The 23,660-nt window shown below is 41.3% G+C and overlaps 1 protein-coding gene across 4 annotated transcripts in view; it reads right to left on the bottom strand.

Annotated features, from left to right (window-relative positions):
• DPY19L4 (dpy-19 like 4) overlaps nt 1–23,660 on the bottom strand; it is a 69,724-nt gene that overhangs the window by 35,818 nt on the left and 10,246 nt on the right. For all 4 annotated transcript variants that reach the window (XR_012644379.1, XM_074986925.1, XM_074986926.1 and 1 more), the window contains exons 4-12: nt 22,123–22,213; nt 19,797–19,918; nt 17,247–17,392; nt 15,302–15,425; nt 14,488–14,622; nt 11,935–12,066; nt 11,742–11,840; nt 7,596–7,669; nt 5,908–6,066 (exon numbers count right to left, since the gene is read on the bottom strand). Coding sequence is in view for 3 of the 4 variants with exons in the window: in XM_074986925.1 (XP_074843026.1) it covers nt 5,908–6,066; nt 7,596–7,669; nt 11,742–11,840; nt 11,935–12,066; nt 14,488–14,622; nt 15,302–15,425; nt 17,247–17,392; nt 19,797–19,918; nt 22,123–22,213 (1,082 nt within the window). In the remaining variant the exon portion in view is untranslated. The remainder of the gene's footprint in view (nt 1–5,907; nt 6,067–7,595; nt 7,670–11,741; nt 11,841–11,934; nt 12,067–14,487; nt 14,623–15,301; nt 15,426–17,246; nt 17,393–19,796; nt 19,919–22,122; nt 22,214–23,660) is intronic.

Consider the following 23,660-nt stretch of genomic DNA (forward strand, 5'->3'; position numbering starts at 1 on the left):
GGATTAGATGTCTCTCTTGATGAATGCCAAGGCCCCTCCCATGAGGTTACATTTCTAGGTACCATTTAAAGGGGAGGATGGAGATCAGTACCCGACAAAACAGTGCAGGAGCTTATCAAAGCACCATCACCTGAGGATAAGGCCCAGTTACGGCAGATGTTAGGAGTTTTAGGTTTCTGGAGAAAGCATGTTCCTGGATTTGCTGTAATAGCCCGACCAATACACAACCTGTTAAAGAAAAGTGCCACATGGGAGCGGACCCCTGCTCATGAGGAAGCTTTGTGGCAGCTGGTAGGCAAAATACACACTTACCAGGCACTAGGTCCAATCCATCCTGACGCCCCATTTCATTTGTATCTCTGTGGGAACTACTGGAATGTCATATGCTTTGTGGCAAGAAGTGAGGCCGCACCCCAACGGCCCATACAATTTGGCTCAAAATCACGGCAAGGGTCGGTCAAATTACACCCCCTCTGAAAAGGTGCTCTTGGCCACTTATATGGCTCTAAGGGAAACTGAAGAGTTGACTCACACCCGAACCGTAATTATTCACACACCACTACCCATTATTTGGCCCATATCAGAGGGAAAAGAACTACCATTAAGTGTAGCCCAGAAAATGGCTGTCCAAAGGTGGGCCCTATACATACACCACAGGGTAGGTGGTGCCGACACAGCACAGAACCCCACCTTAATTAAGGAATCTCTATGGAAGGTGGGAATGCCCAACAAATATTATCGACGTCCCCAACCATCTCCCATTCAGAATGCTGTGCCATTTGACCACTCTCACCCTGAAGGGGTATGGTTCACCGATGGTAGTGCCAAACTGGTTAAAGGAAAATTGAGAGGGAAAGCTGCCACAGTACCAGCCGATAACTCTGCCAGATCACTCGCTACAGAAATAGAAGGGTCAGCCCAAATTGCAGAATTAGCAGCAATCAAGCTAGCCTGTGAGGCAGGTGCTAGTACTATATACACTGATTCTTATGCTGTATGGGCACGAGCTACCCAATGGATAACTAATTGGAAAAATAGTAACTGGGAAATCGGAGGAAGGCCAGTATGGGGAATTAAGTATTGGAAATGGATATACAATTATGCAGTACAGCAACCACTAAGTATAGGACATGTGTCAGCCCATCAGCAGAGCAACACTCCAACTGCTAAACTTAATAACCTGGCAGACTCAATAGCCCAAATTGCTGTAACCCAGGTAGATTGGGAATGTTTATATGTATGGTTACATGAAACTTTAGGACACACAGGGAGTGGTGAACTGGTACATCAGGCCCATAACAGGGGGTGGCCTATAACACACCAACAGGCTAGGGATTTGGTACAAGCCTGTGATATTTGTGCTAAGACACGGAAACAAATAACTGAAGGGCAACATTTTGCTAGATTAAGGGAAGGAAAGACACTATGGACCACTTGCCAAGTTGACTATATAGGTCCACTGCCCACCACCAGACAAAGATGGAAATATGTTTTAACTGGGGTGTAGGTTATATCAGGAATTGGTTTCGCTTATCCAACTCGAGTGGCAACGGAATTATCGACCGTCATGGGACTAAACCGGTTAATAGCCCTTGTCCCAATACGCCAAGAAATCCAATCCAATAATGGTTCCCACTTTAAGAATAAGGTTGTAGAGAAATGGGCCCTGTGGAATGGTATCCCATGGACATTCCATCTCCCATACCGACACCAGTCAAAACGGTATAGTCAAAAGGTGGAATGGGCTACTAAAATGACACCTAAATCCCATGGACAGTACATGGGGGGACAGGCTGGATACAAAGGTACAGCACTTAAACAATCCACAAACCCCTACGGGTAGCCTGATCAGCAGGGGATTTTTCCCAATGGGCAAACCCCCTCTGCCCAAAACTATATCACTCAAGGGTTCTAAGTATCTTCCTGGGAACACTGTAATAATCAAACACCCCAGCCTCGGAATGCAAAAATGTGTCCTGCAATCCTACAGAAACCAAGGGGTCTGAAAGGTATCAGACCCAAAGGGAATGCCATTAACCATTACTGAGGCTTGGATCGTATCCAAGACCGGCTGACTGTGTTCTTTTTCAGGTAAGCGATGACCAAGAATGTTACATCCTTGGAGGGGGGTAAAAGCAGCAACTATCTGGACCTGGAAACCCCTTCAAGGACTTTTAACTTTTATATTACTGGCAGTAGTGTTAGTTGTTTTCCTTGTTTGTTTTAAATCTCGTTTTTGTGGAAAATCTCGGTTTGAGAGACTGTAAATGTCATGGCGAAATTACTTGGACTTGTTATATTACTCCTTACTACTTCATCGACCTTGACTACACATAAGCATCCCCTAGAGGATGCCCTTCAAGCCATTGTCACTGCCACTAATGCCTCCAATTGCTGGATGTGCACCTTGTTAAACTCCTCCACTGGAATCAGGATTGAATTCATTCCTCTGAGCATAAATGACTGGTGGAATAAGACTGACATTTTCAACTGGAAACCGTCCTGGTTCGATGATGGTAATCTTTACCATCACAATTTCAGAAATAACTCTGGGGGACAATACTGGGGATAGCAACGACGGCGGCAACCCACAGTGTGGGGCCAACCATCGGAGTACCTAACGGGTGCTTCCCGCGAGGCCTACCCTGTGCTTTGAAAATAAAAATGGTACTGGGCCCTGTTTAGGCTGGATTGCAAACCAGCAATGTACCCATATATTAGCCTTTGATAAAAATGAGGATTTTTGGGTATGTTATAAGTAAGAGGAAGGTGAAAAACAGGATAATGGCAAGACGGATATAAACTGCAGGGGGCCTGCCAATGTAACTACTAATGGTGCCCTAATTTATTCTGTGGGAAACGCCACTGTGGTTCCTTTAAAATTTCTCTTGTTACCATGAAAGTTCTGCTTGGTAAAATAACTCATTGTTTGTAATCCCAGAGACTGGACATCTATATAACCCCAACCATGTTAACTAATACCACCTCAATTCCCAGCAAACGTGTGCTCCTAGAGGATCAAATTCTACAGAACATACTGCTTGCCCTGCTCTGCACAGTTAGCAACCGCAATCAGAGCGTAGGATTTAATTCTCCCAAGAAGTAGGGAAGGGGGTGGATAAGGGGACCCTGCTCCCCTAGTGTTGGAAAGGGAACCCGGCCTATTCTTTATTTGTGGAAATATGGCCTACAAATATCTACTGATAAATTGGAGGGGATGATGCTCACTGGGATATGCTGTCCCCGGGGGCCTTACGGTGCACCCACATATTACAGCTCCAGGTACCACTAACCTTGAAAGCTTCCTACATTGAACACGCAGACAAGCCGCAGCTAAAAACCCCCTTATAGAACATCCTACTGGATTTCACCAATTTGTCCGAGCATTCTTACTGTGGCTCAAATGGGCGTTAGTAAACATATCTGGCCAAGTAGAAAAGGCACTAAATCATACCGCACATGCACTACGTCTGCTTGACGAGCAAATCCAATCTGTAGCATGTTTCACTCTACAAAATCGAGTGGCCCTAGATGCAGTTTTAGCTCAGCAAGGGGGAGCATGTGCTGTTATTAATCAATCATGTTGCTTTTATGTAAACCAGTCAGGACAGATTGAGCAAGATGCAGCTGCTATCAAGGACACAGAGTGCTATATGTTGTTACCCAGGATGGAATAGCTTAATGGATGGACTGGCTAGCCTGGCACCTGGGACTCTCTTTAACCCTATTCCTACATTCTATTGTAACTACCGCATTAATCATTCTTGTTGTTGTTATTGCTTTTTTTATTATTCTTTGTATTGTTAAATGCTTAATTTTTGTAGCTATGTTACCTGCACAAGTTCGATATATGGCATTAGTCAGCGACCCTCACCATCCCAACACTTGTGAGACGCCAGACCTAATCACACCTCCCAGGCGATTTTAGCTTCCTCCAAGGAGGGCAAGAGGTGCTGGCATCACCCCTACCTTGTGTTCTGGAACGATGTGGCGTATCAAGGGGGTGGAATGTAGCCAGGCAACCCGCCCCCAACCTCCCCGCATACCTCATAGCACAGATGTGCTGGGTCACCATAACCAGAGAGAAAGAAGAAATAGATAAAAGGAGGCCAACATGTTGCCCCAGAAACTCAGGGCCTCAGGATGCCCTTGAGCTGTTGCAGTTAATTGATACACCCACATCCCGTTCCAGGAGAGGAATTCTACGCCCAAACCATAAAGAGAGGAATGTCCTGTCTAAGTGATTAGGTTATTTCTCAACAAACAAATGTAAATTCGGCAATCAACCCCCTCTTAAAACTGGCGCCTTCAAGGCATACAAAGTACAGCTGGTGTCTTCAGTTACGGAAGGGTGTACATGACCAGTGGGGTATAAAGTAGGCATGGCAGCAGACACGAGCTGAGCTGCAATTGCCTAACCTGCTGGTCAGGACAGGTCTTTGCCTCCTGGGGGCAAGGGGACGCCCTCCTCGTACTCTTCTTCCCGTGGGATTGAGTGACAGACACTGGCTATGTACTCGCGCACATTAGTAATCTATATTCCTGCATGCTAAGCTACTTATGTATATTAAGTAAAGTGATTTTCCTTTAAGCCTGATTCCTCCTGTGACCGTACTTGAACGAACACTACCCAAAGAACCACAGCTGACCATTGGCTGACAAGTGTACATGGACCTATCCAGTGGTGCTATTCTAAGCTTCCATTGCCTCTTCTACCGGCCATTGCTTTACCAAGGAAACACACTCAATCTGAAGAGTATGTTTACATTGTATTTAGGGGATTTGACTGCAGCATGCATAAGCACACCTTAGCTAACTTTAGCTGTGCTAGGTCGCTGAAAATAGCAGTGTAGCTGCAGCAACACAAGCAATGGTATGAGCTAGGCACTTGAGTGTGTACCTGGGAGGGTTTGTATTCTGCTGCCTAATCCATGCAACTGCCTGAGCTGAGGTGATTTCACTATTTTTAACAAGCTCTCTCAATGGAAGTACACTCAGGTACGCAAATACAGTGGAAAACGTACTCAAAGAGGACATCGGTCAGCTTCACTGGTTGCTTTCAGAAACTTGTGGGCCACAATGAAACAAAGGAGTGGATCATTTTTACTGCACTGCTTGGCTCTAAGCAGCAGAAGATGCAGGTTCATCTTAAGAGATCAAGGACCAAAAAAAGAACAGAGGAGAGGCAGACTATTGGAGGTCCATCTCATTCATGGCAGCCAGGGAAATCTGGGAGACAGGAGTACTAGAGAAATTTAAATCTTCTTGAACCAGCCAGGAGGGTCTCCAGCTGGGATGGGACACAGGGCGGCGGAGAGGAAAGAGCCCTTTCACCCTTTCAGGAGCACACTACAGGTTAAACCTCTCTAATCCAAAACTCTTTCATCCAGCAACATTTGGAATCCAGCATGATTTTAGTTAACTAGACTACTAATTATCATAGATGTGGCCCAGTTGCCTGTGGTTTCATAAAATTCCATTTACAGCCCCCAGTCCTGGCTCTCAGTGTTCTGTGCTGTTCTTTAGCTGTAATTTACCCCTAAATGTACTGTAAGAGCCAAGTAAGCAGTGGAAGGGTTGGCAGTGCTGCTAAACAATATTGAACTTCCAAGGTCCAGCACTGCTCAGGTCCCAAGGATGCTAGATTAGAGAGGTTCAACCTGTAGTCATAGGCTCATATAGAAGGAAGGAACTCTTAGAAGGATCCTGGCCTTCCTTCTTTTGGCAGCACATGTCTTACCTAAAGAGCTCCCTTCAACTCATATTTCCTGTCAAACTATGGCTATGTTCATAAACATTTTACACAGTTTATCAGGAGATTACAATGAACTCTTCATATATATATATGAATGTTTAATAATCCTCAATTTAGCTATATAAAATAAGTGATAAAAAGAAGTGACTTACCTAATTCTCCTAAGAATGACTTGAATTACAGAAGAAAGGCAGATAATTAATACTAAAATATAGAAAGGCAATAGAGATGACTGAGTTAGCCTCAAAAAAAAGTCCTGAGATGGTCTCTGAAGTGACTCTTGACAAAGAAGCCAGTTCACTGTAAAGTTCCTAACAAGGCAGAAATAACATATAGAACAAAATTATTAGCCAATGTGTTCAGATGAATCCAAATTAATACATTTCTTCTCCACATAATAAACATTTTCAAATATATAATTTTTTCCAAGTGTGCTTTCAGAATAAATCAGAAGCTCATGCGTGAAATGTTTATTCTCTCATCTGAAAAGAGCAGGCCATTACATTTTATGGGCACTTCTAGACAAAGAAAAATCCAGTTCTAAAAACCTAATTCTAGGGAATCACAAATTATTTCATAAATATCAATGAACCAAACCTAATGAGTTATTTATGAGTCAAGAAAGTGTGTTTATCCCTATTTCAGAAAGAATAAAACTTAGAGTTGAGCTAGTTTACTGAAAATCCCCATAGATAGCTTATTACACAGGCAAGAAAAGAACGTAGAATTCACAAGCACCAGTCCTGCATTCTAATCCCTTGATAATCCTTCCTTCCTCTGACAAACTAATTTGACTAGAAAACAGAGCAAATATGGTCTTAATTTAATGTGTTGCTAGACGTCAATATCCTCTAGTGGAATGCAGAGCTGCTGTTGTAAATGATACACTGAATTTGTCCACATCATCTCCTGTGTATCTTATGTCTCGCCCCCTTCCTTCTCCTCCCTCTTTTCTTCGTTTTGCATCTACTCTAGAGAATTAAACCATTTTCAACCAAACTTTATGGACAGGTCCAGAGCAAGGAAAAACTATGCTTTGTGACCATACTACACATGACAAATCACCTTAAGAACCCTTCTCTGCAACCCCATGTCCACTGTAGAATTATTCTAAGCAAATTTATTTGTACTGTCATCTTCGTACCTACCCCACAGTTCCCAGCAGTGCTCCCAGAAGCAAGGGATTGCGAGAGACTTTAACAGGTTTTCTGAGACAACCTCAAGAGAGGTCAGAAAACTGCGAGACTCTCCATTTTGTCTCAGCCACTGATTTAATGGGAGTAAATCCATGTCGTAAAAGTGAAATAATCCAATCACTGTAAAAAAATCCCACATACTGATCTCCAACCCACCTGTTAGTTACGACAAAACCAAAATCCTGACACAATGTAGTTATTGAAGACCCTTCCTGGCACTCAATAACCCATTCAACCATTCGTCTCTCACCTGAAGAGTTACAGCACCTTGCCTTACAAACTTCCATAGCTTTCAACAACTCCCTTTACTGACAAAGATACTACTGAGGTAACAGTACTGATTACAGACGCTCTCTCTCTCCAGAGTCTTCCCTTTCCTAGACTATATGAATTCAGCTCCATGTTTTCCTATCATCGTATCAGCCTCCCACTATTACGAGAAATACTGGTTAGAAGTAGGATGTTTCTCTGAAACAAAGCTTAAATATTAACGAACAAGCCCGAATGAGAAACTTGTAACCTTGCCGCAGGAAATGGCATTGAAGTGACAAAATTCCAGAAACACCCAGCGCATTCTGCACGTGCCACCTAATTTCAAAATTCTATGTATTTTAGGCAGCTGTATATAAATAGCTCAGACTTACTTAGTTGTGTTTAACCCAAATTTTACTTTGAGGAACATCAACAAGTGCTCGTTTTCTTTATGAGGAACAAATGTCTGAAAAACAATTAAACGACAGTAAGTAAGTAACATCTTTTTAACACAGCCTCCCTTTCTTTCAGGTTACAGAACTGCAAACAATACCAGTGCACCCAAAAAATATAGCTAAACGAAAGCTCTCCAGTTCAGGAATTTCACAATACAGCAAAAGCTCACTCAAGAAATTTTGTTTAGTGTATCCCAGATGGTTGCATAATCTTCTCTACTCATGGGGGAATTCTATACCACTGCATCATCATCATCATCATCAACAACCATGGGCTCAGCGCTCACTGATGTCTGATGCCTCTTTCACTATTTCCTTCCATCTTTCCCTGTCCAGTGTGGAGTGGCTTAGTTTCTCTAGATTAGCTCCACACCAATCTCCTACATCGTTTACCCATTCTCTGTGGGGTCTGCCTCTCCTATTCAAACCATCCGTTATGCTGAATACCAGGCCCTTGATTTTTTGTTGTTCATTCTGCAAATATGCCAAAATAGCTGTAACTTGCATTGTATAACCTACTGCAGTAGATTATCTTTCAGCTGTATGCTACTGTGCATGGACAGAATTCATGTCAAATGTCTTTGCTTCCCTGCAAAAAAATGGCTCTCTGACAGGAAAGCAAAGTGAAGCTACAAGAACAGTCATGCACCAGTCCCTAGAAGTGCATGTACATTGCTTCAGACACGCGGAGCAGCCATTTCAGAGGTAATAAATCACCTTAACTGGGTCTATACTGGAGAGTTTTGTTGACAGAAGGGACCTTTCGTCAACATAACTCAGGGAGTGTCTACACACTGAAAGCATTCCGAAGACAGTGTCTTGACAGAGCTCTGCATTTTCCTCGTATTTGAGGAAAATTTAAGGCATAATCTCTGGACATAGTACTGTCGACAAAAAATGCAGCGTAAAACACTTCTGTTGACAGAGAGAGCGTCCATTGCCAGGCAGTCCTCTTTGCAGAGCTGCCATTCCGCTTTCTGGCACCAGAGGGCAGTGCAGTCTGGCAGTTCTCTGTCAACAGAGCAAGTTGTGTGTAGATACGATCTGTTGACAGAGGTTCTGTGGAGATTACCCTGCCAACAGATGCTTCTAGTGTAGACCTAGCCCATGGTCTGCAGACACCCCAGTCAGAAACTCCTATCATGAGCCAAAATTAGCTGCTAACCCTGGATGGGCTGGAGGCAGGAGAAGACAAGACTTCCTCTTCCCCTTCAAGGAGTGGCTGAGGCTTGTCGGAATGACCCAGATGCAGGAAGCACAGCATCTTCCCCTCACTCCTCAGATGCGGGTGGAGCAGTCACTGTATGGGGAGCTGCTCCCTGCTCCACTCATCCCCTGCGCATCCAGAACTTCCGTATCCAGACACCTCTGCTCCATCTCACCTGGTAAATCCAGAACCTCCTTAGCCTTCTATACCCAAAAGCCCACCCAATTAATCTCACACCTTGCCTCTGGAACCCACCTGCACCCATACCACCACCCCACTCCCCACAACAAACTTCCTGCACTCAAATTACCAGCTTGACAATTCCCACCTCCCTACATCGCCCTGAACCCCTACATCCAGACACCAACGCCACTGACTGCCCCCGCCACCCACTACTTGCTGCACCAAGCTCCCAGGGTGTTCCTGGGGAATGCCCAGGCCTTGTTCTGTATCAGGGTTGGGTACAACCTCACTCTTGAGTATGCGTTCTGGTAGGGGTGGAGCGCTGCAGTTTGAGCTACCACTTTAGTGCATCCAGTGGCCTGTGCCTCCCACTGCCCTGGTGGAGTCTTTGTATTTCTGTATTGACAAATAATACTGGCAGAGTTTTAAAATATGCGCAGAATTTTCAGTTCTGGGCACAGATGCTTGCTCCGTGAAAGGACTCACCGCTACAAAAGTTTGAGAACGACTGGTGTATATAATTCAGCTCATGCATTTTACAAGATTAGCCAACTTTCCTGTGACTCCAAGGGAGCAAGATGTGGACTTAATGCAGCAAGCAGGGGGTGGAACTTGGGTGTTCTCACACAAATCTCAAGAGTAGTATTTAGTTATTTTTTCTTAATCTACCTTGAATAACACAACCAACAAAAATTGGAGAGGAAGTGAGTGCAGGATTTTTTTTTTAAAAGACTTTGGCTGAGAAGAGGTATTTAGTCACAAAAACGAAAGGTCAAGCCAAACCAAAAATCCTCCCATCAAATCCCAGACCATTAAAGTGCTACTTGAGTGCTTTTTTGTTCAGACCATTATGATTTCCACTAATACATATTCCCCTTCCCAAGTTCCAGATGAAACTGAAAATTAATGCCTATCTTAAAGGGTCTCAGACCTATTTGTGGTTGCTGGCTCTTTTCCCCAGAGCACAATTTTAAAATTTGAATGTTTGTTCCCATTCACCCTGGCCTGCCAAGACTCAACAGACATTGTAACATTATTAAACTGTTTAAAATATGATTCAAAGACTGTTTCTATGCTAGAGGAGACTGGTCTTTAGTTTCAACCCATAGGTTTTGGTATCTTGAATAAAAATACTTGCGTTAATGAGAGGTAATTACACCTTGTCACTTTGTCAAGTGATTTAAAAAAATCATAATTAAATCGAGAGAGTAAAATAGCTGTGAATAACTGCAGTTTTAATCACAGTATTACACAATAATAAAATACTTATTTAAACTTCTTATAAATATTTTAACAAATACATTTAGGCATAAATTTCACGGACTGGAATCTACTTAATCAGATGCACCTGACCAAGTGGGTTCCAGCCTTCAAAAGGTTATGCCCAAATAAATGTGTTAGTCATTAAAACACCACATGATTCCTTTTTCTTTTGCTGAAAAGGACAAAACACAGCTACCATTCTGAAAATTACAAATATTTTGGGATATATTTCTACATTTCCAAATATATTGATCTGAATTATTAAACTAGGTGTACAAAGCTCACTTTCTATAATTTTATTACAGATATTTACACTGTAACATACAAACAAAAAATTTAGTATTTTTCAATTCAGTTCACAGTGCCATTCAAACCCCTGTTCTCATTTCAGATGACACTGTAAATAAAAAGTGGGCAGCATTTTCTCCTGTAAGTTTAAACAAACTTGCTTGTCTTAGTGAGTGGCTAAACAAAAGGAAGGTTGAGTGGATATGTAGGCTCTAAAGTTTTACATTGTGTTTTGTTTTTTAGTGGAGTTATTAAATATATATAATTCTATATATGTAAGTTTCACTTTCACAATAAAGAGATTACATTATAGTACACATATGAGGTGAACTGAAAAACACTATGTATTCTTATTTTTTTATTTTTTACAGTATAAATACAGGTTTAACCTCTCTAATCCATCTCTCTCTCATAGGCCAACATCTATAATCCAGCATGATTTTAGTTAGCTGTACAACCACTTATTATGGGTGTAGGCAAGTTTCCCATGGTCCCATGAAATATTTTTAGACACAAGTCCTGGCTCTCAGTGTGCTGTGCTGTTATTTAGCTGTAATTTACTTCTAAATCTTTTTCGAAGAGCCCAGTAAGGACTGGAAGTATTAGCAATGTACTAGAAAATATTGACCCCTCCTGTCACCTGGTATATTCTCTCATCTGGCACCATCATGTACCAAGGGTGCTGGATGAGAGAGGTTCAACCTGTAGCTGTAATCTTCAATAACAACATTAAATGAGCACTGTACACTTTGTATTGTGTTGTAACCAAAATCAATATTTGAAAATGTTAAAAAAAAAAACCACAACCCCACAATATTTATAATAAATTTAATTGGTATTCTATTAACAATGCAATTAAAACTTCAATTAATCAAAACTATTTTAATATAGTTAACTTGTTTTGCATTAATTGCTTAAGTTAACTGTAAACAGCACAGTCCTAACTTGTGTATTTCCCCGTAAAACAAAAATAGCTAAAGATTTGATTCTTCCATTTTCCATGAACCTAGTCCAACAACAACTTCATGTAATTTCAAAAGTTTTTTTTTTTTTTAAATTAAGATTATTTTTGTAAAGACATAACCGTAGGACTTGTAGAACCCTCACCCAATTAAATGTCTCTTTCTAAATATAACTCTTACCTTCAGTAAGAAATTCATGGTCAGTGTTATCGTAAATACCAAGTAAAAGTACATTGTTTTTATCATCCTTGAAATAAATGTGCCCTTTTTCATATTCATCTGCAAAAAACAAATATTTTAAAATCTATATTACTGGAGTTCAGTATAAACAACAAAAAGTACACAGTGAATTAGAAAATGATATCCCAATTACCTGAAGGCATTTAGAAAGCATTAAAGCTGCTACAAGGCTTAGTAATGGAGATACTAATAAAGCTGGATTTTCAAATTGTAAGAGATATCCCAGGAATAGGGAGAGCAGATAGATTTTGTACACTTCATGCACCTGTTGAGGGAAAAAAATTAAAATGAAATAACCTATGGCTCATACCTTGTTTATAACACAGTGGAACAAACAGGTATAAGAATCCTTTTAAAAGTGGTTCCACCACAGTCTATTGCACAAACTGCTTGTAAATGTAAATAAATAGTGTTGTCCAGCTAACCTGATCTTGCAGCAGACTCTAGCTGAACACCTGTCCTCCCATGAAGAGATATGGGAAAGTCTAGCTCTACTCTGAAAGGTGGCTGTGTAAAAAGCAGTGCTGATGGGGTTCCACGATTATCATTCAACAACTTGACAGCACATTTGTAAAGTTGCCTAACTTCTGTTCTTCTGCTTCACTTGCACACCTTTCCAGGCCTGCCAATGGGGGGTGTAAAGGGGGTAGTGGCCCAGGGCCTGGCATTTCAAAGGGGCTTGGTGCTTCAGCAGCCACCACTGCTACTCTGACAGCAGCAGGAGCTCCAGGCCTCCAGACCTTAAGTGCTGCAGCAGCGCTGCTCTGCCACTCTGCACAGCTGTGGGGGTGGGGGTGGGGGGAACGCTGCATGCTGACTGCTTCTGGGGGCATGAGCCAGGCCCCCTTCCCACCTTGTCCTGGAGCCCGCAGTGGCTGTTGGACACACTATACCTCACCTTACCACGCCACACAATTTAGAATGTTCACATGTGAGTACTGCAATTTGCTTATCATTATATACCCCTGGGTAAACAACATCCAGCCCTCTCAGACTCCTCAATTCCTTATGTATATGCAAATACACAGTAAAAGACTGTACAAGACAGTCACAGCATTCGCGAATTTAACAATCACAAATTTAATTATCTGCGAGCAGCTGGGGGAGTCAGTCTCACTTTCCTATGCCAGGCTTGGAGGGTGGAGCAAGCTTCCCAACAGCTCTTCTCCCAGCCCACTGGCTGCGGTTACCACTGCAGGGACCCATGTGGGGTCACTGACATGGCAGAGGGGTGAAAGCAGAAGCTCTCCCCCCAGCACACACACACACTGGGTGGGGGATCCTGCACCTCCTGGGGCTGCGGGCAGAGTGGGGCAGAGGGAGTTGAGGCCAGGGTGCAGGGGCGTGGTACCTGCTCCGGAAATCAGGTGCAAAGGTGGCAAGGTGGGAGTCTCACTCCAGCAGCTGTGGCAGCTCCAGCAGTGCCAACAAACCCTGCCCCACAGTGGCATCCACTGGCCCCAGCCCAGCCTATATAAAGCGGGACGCCCAGTCCCGTCTCCAGCTGGGGACATGGTTGCGCCACTGATCAGCTCCCCACAGCCCCACCACCAGGCTCCCCCTCCCCCCACTGCTGCCCAGAGCCACCCGTGGTGCCAGAGCCCAGGAGCCCACCAAGTCCCACTCCCCTGCCTGCTCATGCCTGCAGAAAGAGTGATATTGGCTGGCCCTGGGAGCAGTTCTGAGAGCCAGCAGGCCCCAGAGAGTTTCCTTCCGAGACCCAGCAGGTATTCTGTATTTGTGAAAATTAAACATTCGTGAACGTTCTCAACACCAAACACTTGCAAATGTCGCAACCCTACTGTATTTTAGAAGAAGATGGAGATTTCTTCAGCAGACTAGCAGCATGGTCCCATCAGTGTGTGGCTAAAGCATGTAAGAGCTGGTCTGCACAACTTATTCCTCACTGCAGAGGAATGGAAAGGAAACTTTTTTTTACTGAAGCTTTTATTTGTTGATATACGTCACTGTGTATTTGGGATGGGAGGAGATTTATTGTGCTGTTTTGTTGTGAAATATAGAAAGCACTAACATACCAAGTTGAAGTGGACAGTACAAGAACCTAAATAAGAGAGATTATTCTTTTTTGTAGTCAGTCATTTTTCAGAGTAGCTCCAAATTTAAGTATTTCCCCCTACTGAACCTCTTGTTAACATGTTATTCAACCACACAAGCTACTTACCCAACTATGAGGAAGAATCATTCATAACAAAAGGTGAGTTTCCAGTAGCACAGACACAGCAGACAAACCCCTGGGTAGCCCTCCCTTCTGCCAACACACCCAGAAAAAGAGGATCTGGCCAGAGCAAAACAGGTGTGGCTGTAGATTAATTCATGACTACAGTTCAGCCGCTCCCCCGCCTTTTTAAGAAGGGGGCAGTGTTACAAGCCACTGAATCTTGGAGTAACTCTCAGACCTCTTCTAAGCCTCAGAGCTACTCTATGCCAGAAGTCCAGGCTCTACCAGGCTCTAATCCCCAGAAGAGGAGAGAGTAAGGATTATCTTAAAGCCACTTTATTCTCCTGATTAGTGTTATGGACACTTTCACTAGACTCCAGTTTGGTTCTTTAACTCACAAACAGAAATAATTTGCACCCTTTGGAGTTTGTGGAAGCAAATAATTGAAGTTATTGTAGTTACTTAATGCAAGTTTCCAACAATCAATCATTTAAAAAGTCACAATACCTTATCTCTCTGCACAAGGGCAAAGCTGTCCAGCAAGAAGAGAGAGACAGCCTGGACAAAGAGCAGATAGTGACTGTATTCCCACATCATCATGAAAGTATATGTTGAAGCACTCACCAAAAGGTAGCAAAACCTCTAGAAAAAAAAAGTTACCTTAATTAGCATATATTTCTGCCGTACGAAACACTGAGATCATTAAAACAAAAATCAGTTCGCTAGTAAAGGAAATTATTTTTTCCTCAGAAAGCAGCTTCATTTTCTTTGCACAGGATGGTTGGGGTGGGCATGGTAAGGGGTATTAATATTACTGATGAGCAACAAGTTTTTAGGAAGCTGAATTCTTCTTTGCCCCAGTTTAGTCTTCAGTCAATGAAGAGAAAGAGGTCATAGCAGTCAAAATCATGCGATATGTCAGAAGATGTCACCAAAACTAGACAAAGGGACAAGAAAAGATACCACCACCACATTCCTGACTCCTTGAGTAGTGAAGAAAAAACCAAATTCTCTATGACCTTATGCAGCCAAACAAAACAAAACCAAACCAATTCCCCGCATAACTTCTGACAAGTTTCAAAAGTGAGAGCAGTGTTGGCTTTAGTGTAAGGTTGTTCCTATACGGTTCTGCCACGGTAACATTAAGGTTCACTTTGCAGCAAAATTAAAAGTACCAAGTGTATTTTGCAAAAAGCAAGCTATTTTTTCTCTCCTTTTCTACCTAGAAAGATAATAAGGTAACAAAGGTGTAATTACTTTGGAGCACATTTCCACTAATTGCATTTTGTTAAGAAACACTTTTTTTTTTTTTTTTTTTTACCTCAGCAGAAGAATTTATGTTGTTTTTTAAATAGCCTGTAAGACCTGCAACTTGACATGCAAAATATGGCAACGCCCAATTTTCCCTTAAAGGAATGGAGTAGTCAATTCTTGTTGTATCTGTCCTAAAACAAAGTGCAGAAGAACAAAACAAAACTATTAAGTTGTTTATGGAATAAACACATTATGGGAAATGACTTCTAGTTATCACAGACATCTTATTAGCAAACAGTGCTTGTTATTGATATATTAATACATGGCACTGTTTACTGTTTTACTTTTGGTAAAAGTCACAAAGTTTAATGTAGTCAAAATGGAAGAACTTAAATCTTTATTGAGCTACAAGTAATCCACCATTTTATGTATATGGGTAGTCAACAAGACTACTCATATGATTAAGGTTTGTAGGTCAGGGCCCATAAAGCCTCCCTTTCACATTACAATGAAGTGCAGTGTTTGGCAGAGAATATACTAAGATCTTTTCAAATATTACACAATATAATTTTTTAGATATTTATTTTCTCAACTGCTTAAAAATCTACCTGCTTGATGTCTCAGCAGTCATGTAATCTTACCAAATAACAATCCAGCACCATTTGACCGTCTGCCTACTTTTGAGACTTTCATTGATAACAAGGAGATTACGGATTGATGGAGCGCAAAGACCAGAAAAGCATTAGGATTTTCTTAAAAACAGTGACTGAACAGCTTCCACACTATTTGAGTCACAAGGTAACATTGAACGATTTAAGCACGTTTGAAAAAATATATGTTACACCCCCCCCAAATCTCATTTTTGCTTCTCTGGGTACCCTCACCGTGGTTAACCCAGACGTCTGTATCTGTTTTTGCTTTCCATTTCCAAAGTTGTTTAATTTTGATTGCTCATGGAAAATACTTGGATTATTCACTATTACCATTTCCGTTTTACTTAACGTACTTCTACCAGTCAGGTAATGAACAGCATTTTTATTTGCAGATTACACTCAAACACGATGACTTTGCACCTTTCCTCAAAGAAGGAGCGCTTCAACAGTTTTAACTTAAATGCAGCAGGACCCCATTTATCCAATATAACTAGGGCTAGGTCCAAACTGGATAATCAAAAATTTGGGTAAGCCAGATAGGAAAGTGTGCAGCTGTAGTGCCATCTAGCGGCCACCAAAGAGATTGCCTGCTTCTGTACCTGCATATCCTGGATGTGCAGTACAGCAAGCTGAATAACGGAGGGTTGGGTAAACGACATTCTACTGTACATCATTTGTACTTTCAAAGCGATTTCCTTCTAAAAATGTAAAAACACTTGACAACCAATAATAAACCACAGATGTACATTAAGTCTGTGACTAAGGTTGGAGTAAAGTTGAATTGTTTATTCTCAGAGCAAGTTCCCATAATTAAACTCTTCAACATACTTTTATGAGGTTCATAACAGGAAGAAAGTTTTCAGGTAAGTGACATATTAAACAGCAAATTTGGGTAAGAGGGTCTTCTAGAGAAGAGAGATTCTACTTTGCTACAGAAAGCAGATTCAAAAAGCCAAGAGGCTTTGAAAACAAATGTATGTGGCCAAGGCAAGAGAACTATAACCAAAACAGTTAGAGGTGGCCAAAACATGAGATTTCCATTTAATGGCAATTTTCAAGATTTTGACATTTGTTTTCCTTCCACACTGGAACAATGATAAAACCTTTCAAATATTTTGGCCGAATGGAATTTTGCTGAAACATCTGCTCTTTCTCACTCTGTGACCAGAGAATCCATCTTTGACCTCAAAATCCTTCCTGTCATAAACTCTGAAATCGATATATCTCCATAAAATGTTTCCGTTTTAATGAATTAACTTTTTTTTTAAAAATATTTCAGCAAAAATGTTCTGACTAGCCCTATTAATAATTTTAAACAAATCTGACAGACAAGATTACATACAAAAGTATTTTTCTTACCTGTTAATAATGAACCATGCTACAGTCAGCATTCCGGCTAACCAAGTCCCACTCATAACCCAACTGGTCACAAACAATGCAGCCATATAAATTCCCTGCAGTCCAAAAAGTATGCCAATGTAGAAATACACTGGCTCAATAACCTCCTAAAATTACAAATAAAATTGAAGTGACATAGCAGCTACTGAGATGACAGTGTAAATTATTATTACAAATTATAAATTATAAATGCAAACTTATTATTAATCATTTACTACTTATAGAGTGCTAACAAGGTGTAAGATATTTTACAGACAAAATATGCTTTCTATCATAAGACCTTATACTTAAGTATACAACATAATGCTTTAGCCTACAGACAGAAGTGTACTAAACAGAGCGAATTAACAGCAGAGTTTAGTACACATCTTGTGGCTGCTATGATTTTGGATTTGTACAGTAAACCCTCAAAATGTGCAACTGAAAATTGCGCTTAACTTGCATTAACGCAAGTTAAGCACAACTCAACGCCACTCTGTGGCTGTCTGCCTGCCAGGCTCCCCCAGCTGAGGGAAGCCAGGCGGGCAGACAGCCACTGCCACTGGAGGAAGCCAGGGACAAGTGGCTCCTCACTCCCAGAGTGGCAGGGAGCGGGGAACCAGGCTGTTACCTGATTCCCCACTCCCTGCCACTCTAGGAGCCAGGAAACTGACCAGCTCCCGCAAGCCCAGAGGAGCTGGGAACCAGAGGGCTGGTCATTTTCCTGGCTCCCAACAGGAGCTGCGGGGGGTGGGGGGGCAGGAATCAGGCTGCTGCTTGGTTCCCAGCTCTCTTCTCCCCACTCTGCCCCCCGAGCTGGGTCTGGAAGCCAGAAAATTGACCAGCCCTAGTGGGCTTGTCAGTTTCCAGTTCCTGCAAGCCCAGGAGAGATGGGAACCAGGCGGTTGCCTGGTTCTTGTCTCCTCCAACTTGTGCAAAATTAGAATTATACAGGGGTTGCGAGGAATGCAACCTCCGCATAACTCGGGGGGTCTACTGTAACAGTGATGATTTCCAGTTGGTTGGGTTGATAACACCTTACTGCAGTGAAATTTTAAGTATATAGGCTTCTTGAAAGGAGAGAGATAAAAGGAGGGACTTTATCAAAGTGAGGGGATGGCACAAGATTGCAGTTGAGATTCCATGATGAAAGGAGCATACAGAAAAAGAGGTAAAAGACTGTATACAGTCATGCAGCTTGGGAAGAACAAAATAGGGAGAAGCAGGAGAGTGGAAAGAGACAAAGGACTTGCTCCAGCTATACAAGATGCTTTTCCAGGCAAAACTGAGCTTTTGTTGGGAAAAAAATCATGGAGCATCTACACACAAAATGCGCTTTGTCAACAGTTTGTCGACAAAACCCAGCACATCCACTGGCAGTGTTATACCTGTCCCCAGCCAGGTATAATGCCTCCATCGACAGTGTTCTGTTAACAGAACAGCCATGTAAACACTCTGGGGCCCTGCTGTCAACAGACAGGGCTTCCAGTTCACCGGGCAGCCCTGTTTGCAGAGCTTCCAGTCAGCCCTTTTGTGCAGAGAAGGCTGGGCAGTCTACCTGCTCTCTGTTGACAGAGCAGATTGCTCTTTCAATCTGCTTCGATGTATAAATGTGGACTGGCAACAGAAGTTTTGCTGGGAAATCAATCCCTTCTGACAGTGACTTCTGTTGACAGAGGTTTGTCATGTAGATGTAGCCATACGGTACCGATTAACCTCTCCCCATGCCTCCCCAAAACACACATGAGGAAGGTCAGGTCTACTCTACAAAATGTTGTCAATATAGCTGTTGAGATCAGGGGTGTGATAAAGACTGCATCCCCTAGCCAAAAGAGCCATGCCAGCAAAACCCCGGTGCAGATGCATCTGTGTCAACAGAAAAAGGGCTTCTGTGCATGAAATATTCAGGGATGTGATGATACTATGCCAATTAAAAAAAACTCTTGCAGACATATGCTGTGTCTACACTAGAGGGTTTGGCTGGTATTGCTACACTTTGCAGAACATTTGCACTATAGACCAGGTCACAGTTACAGAAGTATGAAAGCACGTAGACCAGTATACCTCATCCCAGTTGAGCAACCAAAAATCAGCTATGATGGGATAAAGCAACTTTATACCAATACAGTGACATCTACATTAAATGTTTTATTGATTTTGGGGGGAAAAATTACAACCCCCCACAATCAATGATTCTGACAATAAAACTTTCAAGTGTAGACCTGCTCAAAACAGAAACTGGTTAGGCTGATTTAATTCTTCCTTTGCGAAGTTACTCTGACTTACTAAACTGTGGTTAGCATGGAAATTCCCCACGCTTCTGAAACAGGCTACAAACATAAGGAATAAACAGCAGTAAGTAAAGAAGTCTATCACAGACAAAATCCTATGTCAGAGATTGGATTAGCGTTTAGGAGATCCTAGATCCCAGTGTTATGCTTAGACCACGTCCTTTCAACATACATACCAAACAAAACTTTGTACCCGTATTATACTGTAAAAATAAAAGTAAAGCAAAAGAAATGCACCTACTTCACTACCAGATGCTTGATACAATACACTTGCCAACAATTCTGGATACAAGGTCATTTGCTGCACTGCGTTTATAGTCCTCAGTGATACAGTTTTATTGTTGTGTGTTAGCTCATAAATACCTGAAAGCAGAAAAGATTTTTTTTTCACAAATCATATTATCCTGCTTTTAGCAATGACAATCATAATATTCTAAAGGCAGGATGGCAGTAGACCAGACTAGCCAGACTACTGACTTCTACACCCACACATAATTTAGAAGAAAGGACTGTGCTAAAGGCAATTTCACCTTGATTATTTTGAGGAAGTCAACATTGAGTTATTTCCTTTCATAAATATCTGTTGAGCTAGTCTTAAATTAGAGTTCAAATTCATTGCCAAAAGCCATCTGTTCAGTTCTTAATATACAGCATGATTTTCTAAACTGGTCACTCGATATAGTTTATCCTTCCCAAACAACAGAATTTGGCGTGTACTTTTCTTAATCAAATTTAGATGTTACCATGAAAATCAGAAAGGGAAAAAACTATTGAGAAAAATTAAAGATAACCCATATCTTTTAAAAAAATGCACGTATATTTATAAACAAATATGTCTGCATAGATTCCAGAAGGCTGTGCAACAACTTCACTATTAGCATCTGAATTTATTTACATACAATTCAAGTCAGAATGAGATTCATTTCAATTAACATCAGCAGTAAACGATTGTGTCTCAGAGAAATCTAGGATAGACACGAGATCATTATTCTTTGCAAAGATCTGAAAGTGTTTGTCAATATGCAGTTCCCAGTTATTCTTTACATCAATATAGTAGTCTATAAGAGTCTTCACTACGCAAAAAAAATTAACCAAATCAGGGTCAATCTTCCGGGGTTTGATTTCACTCGCCTAGTAGGGACATGCGGAATTGAACTGTCTAGGGCCGTGTTCTGCAACCTCTGGCTCTGGAGCCACACATGGCTCTTTAAGGACTTCTTTGCAGTTCCCAATGCTATAAACTGCAAAGTTTAAAAAAAGGCCTCCTGATCATTTTCAATGAACAGCGAATGTCCAAAAGCCCAACAATGAACAACTCACATCTAAATAGTAAATGATGTGATCTTGAAACATTGGATAACATCCCCTTTAATATGTGTAGTGTGGATACAGATATGATACTGTATCTGTGTTTTGATCGTGTTGCTAATAAAGTCTTGATTTTGAAAAGGAAAAGGAAGCTTGCAGCATTTCTACTGTGAAGGGCAACAGGCATTTTAAGAAAGAAAACTAATTAAATGTGAAGTAAAATTAGCATAATTAAAGTAGGTTCGGGAGTTAAAGTCAGGAAGACAGTGGTACAAACACACATATAAAGTGCGAGGAAAAAGAACGTAAAAAGTTTGTCAATGTCCTGCAGTAAACATGTATCACACTACAAATAATTGTGTGCACACTGTTCTTCAAATAGGGGCTCCAAAAAGTATGGTTTGATGTTATTTATTAAGGACTATCACATATTCACATGTATTGTGGCTCTTGAACTATTGAGTTTGAACAAATTGAATAAGAGCTTGAACTCTTGAACAAATTCAAAAAAAATCTCTTCTCGCTATTCTGGTTGCTGACCCCTGATCTGGGGCAGCAGTTGACCCCTATGCGTCTCAATATCCTGAGGAGTAAGGGAGGGCGACAGGAGTTTCTCCCATCAACCTCCCTCTGTGAGGATGGCCAGGTAAGTCAACTGTAGATAAGTTGATTTTGGCTATTCAATTTCTGTAGCTAAAATTGCATATCTACAATTGACTTTAATGTCTAGTGTAGATCTGGCCTCAAACCAACTTTCTTAGTCTACAAGATAATTTAACTCTCCCAAAACAAAAAAGGACATTTTTTAGAATAATAAATAAATGTAAACAAATATAAAAGACATTTTAAAGTTAGAGAACAAAGAACATAGTTGACAACCACGCCCCTTCAACATAATGGAACCTTCAACCGTAAGAGCAAAGCCATCTCCAGGGCAATTCAAGCTTGAAAATGAACTATGCTGGGAACTAAAGGCCACCTACCACCTCACCACCTTCTGCTCCACCTGCAAAACTCAATTCTTTGTGTCCCTCCCACCAAATGCAACAGATGTGAACCTGTATTTAAAAGAACACCACTACAATAACAAGACACCCTATTGCGCATGCATCTCCCTTTGGGAAGAGGATGAGAAAACAAGCAACACATGACACAGGTGTTAAGTTTCTTCATGTACTACGGCAGGAACTCAGATACTATCATGAAGAACATGGTATGAAAACCTACACAGAAATGACTAAAGTAAATGTTTTTCATACCTCTTTCAAATGAAGGAGTCTTTAGCAGTTCTTTGTAAAACGAGTAGTAAATTGCACTGTCACCCTGAAATGTAATTTCTCGTTCAAGTTCCTAAGAGAAAAACAAATAATTCAATCTGTATTTACCTCCTATACATTCTTCTTCTAAACGACCATGTTTTAAGATAGACTAGTTTTATAATACAGCATTTGGATATGACGCCACATCTTCTAAACATTAACCTTCACTACACCCCTTTCATATATATATATTGCGATGATAACGTACAGATCCTGAAAATGATGCTGAGAACCAATGTCACTTGTCCAGAGTCACATAGTAAACAAAGCATTGGCTAAACTCAGCCAGGCTCTGTCCTCCCATGCCCACCACAACAGGTATTTTAGCAGCTCTTAGGCATTCCCATGGCAGGGCCCACCGTTGCTGCTTTTATGACATGGGCCTGGTTTTAGAATGTTCCTGTTCAAACATTATTCTGAAATGCCACCAAGATCTTGCTGAGCAATGCAACTGACAGAAGAGAAAGTGATTTTCAGTTTGGACCTGAGCAAAACCTGAACAGAATTTTACAGTCTAAAGAAAAGGTGCTTCTATAACTTAGGGGCTTTCCTCATGCAAAACTTTAAAGATTTGCTCCAAACCATGCAGGTGCAGTTAAAGCATCTAAAAAGAGAGGGCAAAAGAAGCTTATACAAAGCCTTAAGCAACCTAGAGATAGAGGTCACTACCAGCTGTCTGTATAATCCTTTGGAGGTAACAAGAAATCCTGTAGCACATTAGAAACTACTGGGAGAAGAGGAGATAAAAGGAAAAAAAAAAAAAAAAGATCCTGTCAAGTTATCTATCTACTCCAATAATCTGAAGAAGTGGGTCTTACCCACAAAAGCTCACTACTAATAAATGTGTTAGTCTTTAAGGTGCTAAAGGACAGCTTGTTATCTGTGAAGTTACAGACTAACATGCCTCCTCCTCTGAGACTAGTAGGGTCAGTTAATGAAACAGAAGATTAAGTAGGATGTGTCCCATTCTCGGGAACATCAAAAGTGGGGAAACTGCCCTTGCAATAAATAAAATAGTTAGGACCTCTATTCAGGCCTAGTTTAAATGTGTTACATTTGTAAATAAATTCCAATTCTGATATCTCCCTCTGTAATCTGTTACAATTCTTTTGTAGAAGAATGGCTACTTTTAAATCCATGACTGAATGTCCAGGGAGGTTAAAATATTCTCCTCTACATTTACATGGTTTCCAGTTTCTGATGCCGGATCTATATCTATTCATCTTTTGGTGCAGACTGCTCGGGTTTCTCCAAATTCATGGCAGAGGGGCATTGATGGCACATGATGGTATATATCACATTAGTGGAAGTGCAAGAGTATAAGCCCCAGATGGAGTGGCTGACATGGGTAGGTCCTGTGATGGTGTTGTTACAGATTAACATGACTAGCCCTCTGCGATCCTTTGCAGGAACAGCTTAAAAGTCAGCATGATAGTTTCCAAATATTTTTAAGCTTTTTACATCTAGAATACTAGTAT

This window comes from Carettochelys insculpta, chromosome 2, assembly GCF_033958435.1.
Source record: "Carettochelys insculpta isolate YL-2023 chromosome 2, ASM3395843v1, whole genome shotgun sequence".
NCBI classification, from domain to species: domain Eukaryota; kingdom Metazoa; phylum Chordata; order Testudines; family Carettochelyidae; genus Carettochelys; species Carettochelys insculpta.